The sequence below is a fragment of the Rhinatrema bivittatum genome, chromosome 4 (genome assembly GCF_901001135.1).
Source record: "Rhinatrema bivittatum chromosome 4, aRhiBiv1.1, whole genome shotgun sequence".
In the NCBI taxonomy this organism is placed as follows: Eukaryota; Metazoa; Chordata; class Amphibia; order Gymnophiona; family Rhinatrematidae; genus Rhinatrema; species Rhinatrema bivittatum.
The window spans coordinates 75,392,659-75,398,658 of NC_042618.1; the positions used below are offsets into that span (position 1 = coordinate 75,392,659).

General features: G+C 52.9%; 1 protein-coding gene across 2 annotated transcripts in view; it reads left to right on the top strand.

The window, feature by feature from the left end:
* Positions 1 to 5,352, top strand: part of NEMF (nuclear export mediator factor) — a 125,060-nt gene extending 119,708 nt beyond the window's left edge. For both annotated transcript variants that reach the window (XM_029598370.1, XM_029598371.1), the window contains exon 33: positions 5,156 to 5,352. In XM_029598370.1, coding sequence (XP_029454230.1) covers positions 5,156 to 5,233 — 78 coding nt within the window. In that variant the 3' untranslated portion in view covers positions 5,234 to 5,352. The remainder of the gene's footprint in view (positions 1 to 5,155) is intronic.
* Positions 5,353 to 6,000: the final 648 nt, after the last annotated feature.

A 6,000-nucleotide genomic window follows, 5' to 3' on the forward strand; every position in this document is an offset into this window, starting at 1 on the left:
TTCCACATGAAGGTATGCTTCTGTGAGATCTAGGGACGCCAGGAATTCGCCGGGACGCACTGACGCGATCACTGACCGAAGGGTCTCCATTTTGAAGTGAGGGACTCGAAGGCATCTGTTGACTCCTTTCAGATCCAGAATTGGGCGGAAAGTGCCGTCTCTCTTGGGGACTAAGAAGTAAATGGAGTACCGGCCCTTGCCGTACTGAGCGGCCGGAACCGGCGAGATGGCTCCCAGTCTTTCTAGTCTTTGGATGGTATCTAGCACCGCCGCCTTCTTCTTGGGATCCTTGCAGGGTGAGACCAGGAATTTGTCCGTTGGGATGCAAGCCAAATCTAACTCGTAGCCATGTTTTATCACGTCGAGGACCCATTGATCTGATGTCACGCTGGCCCATTCCTCGAGGAATAAGGATAGACGCGTCCCCACGTTTGGAACAGCGTGCCGAGGACGCGACGAGGGATGGGCCAGCCGAACTTCATTGCGAAGGCTTGGACCCCGCACCCGACGGGGCCCCTCCTTGCCGGCCAAAACGTTTGCCCCGAAAGGACTGCTGCCACTGGGTGTACCGAGAGGAAGACGGCCTAGGGTCCAGAGGATCTTTGTGGCCTAGACTTCCTGGGCCCCCTGAACCGGGCTCTGCCTGAAAAGGAAAATCTCGACCGGGTCCTATCCTCCGGCAGCTTAAACGCTCGGTTCTCCCCCAGGTAAACCATCAAATCGTCCAACTCCTTGCCGAACAGCAATGTCCCCTTAAAAGGCAAAAGCCCCGAGGTGAGCCTTGGAAGAGCCATCCGCTGCCCAATTGCGCAGCCAAAGGAGACGACGTGCCGACACCGCTGCCACCATGGACCTAGCTGAGGTGCGCAAAAGATCATGGAATGCATCCGCGCCATAGGCAATGGCCGCCTCCAATCTGTCAGCTTGGGAAGCCTCCTCTGAAGAGAGACCCGCATTCGCCTGCAGGACTTGAGTCCAGCGCAGACTAGCACGCATAGCAAAATTTGTGCAACTGGCGGCACGCACCCCTAGGGCAGAAACCTCAAAAATATTTTGAGTTGAACCTCCAACGTACGGTCTTGAATATCCCGGAGGGCTGTCGCTCCCGTGACCGGGATGGTAGACCTCTTCGTGACAGCTGACACTGCCGAATCCACCTTTGGGAGTCGGAGGAGCTCTAGCGCGTCCTCCGGCAAAGGGTAAAGTTTGTCCATGGCCTTGCTGACCTTCAGACCTAACTCCGGAGTATCCCATTCCTTGAAGAGGATATCCGTGGACGAAAAAATGAAAAACGACCGCCGGCCCTGTGAACCCAATCAGAACAGGATCCATATTTGCCTCCTGGCGGACCACCACCGGAGGAGCCTCAATCCCCAGCTCCTGGAGAATGGCCGGAATGAGTGGCGACAGTTCCTCTCTGCGGAACAGACGCACCACCTTGGGGTCATCCCCGTCGACGGCCTGCGCTCCTTTACCTGTACTGGGCTGCGCCGAGCCATCTGCTGCTGCCGTCCCGGCCCCAGGCAGGGGCTCCTCGGAGGCCTCTGTGTCCGCCCCGGAGGTATCTTCGGAATCCGAGTTCTGCGGCACCCCTCGGGGAAGCCGTTTGCCCCAGGCCGCTCTCTGGGTGGTCTTCGCCACCCTCCTTGCCATCTTCTTCTGCGGCGGGGACCGGTGGACCCTTGAACGCGAGGCGTCCCCCCGTCTGCGCTTGCTGCGCTTATAACGGCGCAGCAAAAGCGCCAAATCTTCAGAAAACTTGCCCGAATCTGTTGCGTCGCTTTCCGAATGCCCCCGGGACTGGGGCCCCTCTGAAGGGACCTCCACCGCTGCACCCCGCTGCGGGGAAAGCGTAGGAGGTAAAACCGAGGCCCCCACCGTTTCCCGCGAAGCTACCCGGCCGGTAGACAAAATGGCCGCCATTCCCGCGCTGACCAGGAACGGGTCAGGAGGCCTATCAGGGGGACCCCCCCCTTGCGACGGCGATCGCGCGACCCGGGAACGGGCCCCCCGAGGAGCCGCCGACGATCCCTCGTCTCCCGGGACGCAGGCCGAGCAAAGCCCGTCCCGGGAGAGACGCGCGCGCGCCGAGTCGCAGGCCCTGCACTGCGAGCCGCGCGGCCCTGCAAAAAACCGCGGGAAACCAAAGACGCGCCGAAAAGCACTGAGGGACGCCGAATAAACACAGAAATTCAACGCGGCGAAAATCGGCGACCTCCCCCCTGCCGAAGACGCCCCCCCTCGAGCGGAACGGAGCGCAACGCCAGGGAACGGAGAGCCGACTGAAAACAAAAGTAAAAACACTTTTTTTTTTTTTTTTTTTAAATAAGAAAAAACGCTGTCCCAGGTGCTGAAAAGCCCTATGTCCTGCAGGGGTGAGTGAACCGGGCTCCCCGGTGTCACCCCTGACGCTGCTACTAGTCCAGCCGGGTCCTCAACCCTAGCAGCGGCCTCAACCTGGGGAGGGTAGTCCCCTCAGGACCTCTCAACTCCCCAGGGAGGCAGGGCAACTGGGACTAGAATTAAACAAGATTAAATAAAACCCAATTTGAAGAAAAAAAACCAAGTTAGGCCTAATAAAATCAACCACAAAAGCGAACCTGACTAACCACACAGAATCAGGCCCGACAGGGCTGTGACCAGACCTGCACCACCTACTGGAGACAGAGTAAGACTGAGGGGCTGTGACTGGCACAGGGGCATATATGCTCCGCCCACAAGTTTTAGTCTGTCTCCATCTACTGGTGCGGAGTCACAACCCAGGTGTCCTGGACTGATCCTGGTACGTACAGGGAATTCCTCTTTGCAAAACAACTGTACCATCTTCGGATCATTGCCGTCCAGCACCGAAGCACCCCCTTGCTTGGGAGGCTGGGGCTGACCATCCTGGCCTGCATCCACCCCCTGAGGATCCTGTGGGGGAGAGTCTCTGCCATCAGACAGATCCGACAAAGAAGAATCCTCCAGACCAGCCACGGACCTGAGCGGGCGCTTGGACTTCGTGGGCCCCACCCTTGGTGGGGACTTGGTAAGCTTATGAGAGGAGAGGACCTCTGGAACCTTGCTCCTCCGGTGCCTAGCCGCTCTGCGAGCCTTAAAGATCTTGTAAAACAATTTCACCAAGTCTGAGGAAGAAGACCCATCAGAGGCACTTCCAGAACCTGCACGATCCTCTTGCGACTTGCCCCCCCCCTCCCCCCTCCCCCCAGAAGGTCCCCGGTCACAGCGAAAGAGGTGGGGGGGGAATTCCCTGCCCCCATAGCAGCCATCTCTGCATCTCTAAATATCTTTAAAATGGCCTCTGTGCCTGCACTCAGCAGGAACTGGTCCGATGGCTGGCGCTGCATCTCAAGCCTCCCAGGCTCTCTTGCGCCGTGAAGAACTGCTTCTGCCACAGGGATTCCTTTCTGCCGACCTCCCCGAAGTCCCTTCTCTTTCCGAGATGCAGTCAGCACAAATGCCAGCCGAGAGGCATGTGCGCATGCTGCCACACCATGAGGCATAATCCGCGGGCTAAATTTATCCTCGAACAGCTGAGGTAAGTCGCATGCCAAAAATAGATGGGGAGGCAGCGGCCTTCACGAGATCCGAAGTGCGTCAGCAAGACAGGCAGGGAGGAGCTGGAGAGAACACTGGGCCAGCTGGCAGGAAAAAACTTTTACCTTTTTTTTTTTTTTGCTTTTAAGGCTCTGTAGTCCTGCCTGCTGAGGGTGAGTGAGCCAGGCTCCCCGGTATCACCCTCAGGCTCTAGCAGTCACCAGGTCTTCAACCCCTGCTCTTTTGCCTCTAATATCAGGGAGGATGGTCCCACCAGGACCTGCCAACCCCCTGGGTGGCCTGAAGGAATCTGTTGCGCTTTCTTCTTGTTGGGTTTTGTTTGGTTTTTTTTTTTTGAAAACCAAAATTGCTTTAAGTTAAGGATCCAACCTGCTCTCTAACTCAATCCTAAATAATTTAACCACGTAAGTAGACCAGATTCAAGGGATTGCACCTCACCATCTGCTGGAGACAGAAAAATACTGACAGACTCTAGGTGGCACCTCAGGGGTATAGGACGGAGTCCGTTCAAACTTCTCTGTCTCCATCTGCTGGAAGGGAGGCAAAACCCAGGAGTCTGGACTGATCCGGGCACATTCAGGGAAAGGGGAGTTCCTTCTCAATTTTTGGTTTAAGTGTGGTTCAGTTTTTATGGATTGCTGCTGCTTAGCAGCACCCAAAGCCACTGCAGTGATGTCAAAGTAAGAAAGCATTGTCTGCCTCCATCCTGTGGTAGGGGGAAAGGAAATTAGCAGGTAAGAAAATTCCTCCTTAGCTGCAGTTCTCAGACTGCCAGTTGGAGAAATGGCTTTGCAAATAGCTCTCCCAAGTCAAGATAAAAAGATATAGTTAGTTTAAAATAAAACAAAACAGCTAAGGAGCGCATGTTAGCCAGATTGCCAGTGTTAGTTTTATAAAAGCAGTTTCACAGTTTTGGTGGAAGATCATTTTTCCTGGCTAATCTGTTAATTGTACTCCTCTGAAACAGTCTTTTGATGCAGAGACGGGCCGATACAGCAAATCCTGCGGGAGAGCTGGCGCTCTGAGGCGAACGTCGGCTCTCCCAAAGCCCACGGTAAAAAGAGGCGCTAGGGACACTAGTGTGTCCCTAGCGCCTCTTTTTACCGCGGGCTTTGGATAGGGTTTGGATAGGGACACTAGGGCTTTGGATAGGGACACTAGTGTGTCCCTAGCGCCTCCTTTTTGACAGGAGCAGCGGCTGTCAGCGGGTTTGACAGCCGACGCTCAATTTTTCCGGCGTCTGTTCTCGAGCCCACTGACAGCCATGGGTTCGGAAAACGGATGCCAGCATAATTGAGCGTCCATCTTCCGACCCGCAGGCCACGTGCACATTTAAAATTCTTTTTTTTTTTAATTTTAAATGTTTTTATTTTTGGGGCCTCCAACTTAATATCGCTATTGCATGTGGTGGCCGCTATTAGTTTCGGGGGGGGTTGGCCACGTGTTTTTCGACGCACTATTACCCCTTACTGTATAAGGGATAAAAATACCTCGTCAAATGTGGGCACTGTACTGCATCAGCCTGATAGCAAAGTTTTTAAAGCTGATTTAAATAACAACAATGTACATTTTATGCAATGTTTGTTTCTGTTTGTAGGATACAGATTTATCAAGAAATATTCCTGGCAAGGTGAAAGTTTCTGCACCCAATCTGCAGGTCACAAAAAAGAAATGACCAGAAACAGCTGCATCATTCTCCATTATCTAACTCAAGCAGTTCAAAGATGATATAAATGAAAGACAGGCTTCAGACTTATTTTGCTAATAAAGTAAAATCTATGCATATGTACTTCAGCCAGCCCTTTTTTAAACACACAATGGTGGTTCTTCCTGAAAAGGAGAAAGTACTCTTATCTGAATTTCCTTAGTACAGACAGGTGAATACATAACCAGTGGCTTATGCACCTCTACCAGCAAATGGAGACAGAACAAAGCTAACACAGTATATATACCCCTGCAATGTCATCAGCCCACCAGTATTATCTGCAAAAGCCAACTGTGGACAAAATAACTAAACAGATTCCAGCACTCAGCCAACAGTAAAACACTGAGCTCAGACAAAAAGTGTAACACTAATCTAGGGAATAGATTGACACTTAACAGTAATCCCTGGAACACACAGCCATAGCACAATCATTCGGCATCCAAGGGTGGGAAGTTGGATGCACCTGTCTATATGAAGGAAAAAGAAATTATCAGATTGTATGCTAAGAAAGGATACCAAACAGGTAAATCCAAAACCAGTGGGATGTACCAAAGCTATTCCCAAACAAGGCAGGAGGCTTACTGGAGTCCAGTGAATACCGCACATGTAAAGGCTGTGTCCTTCCCAGCCTGCACATCCAGGCGATAATGCCTGGAAAACGTGAATTAAAAGAGGACCATGTCACAGCTCAGCAAATGTCAATGGGAGGCAATCTAACCTCACCCATGACAGTGCCT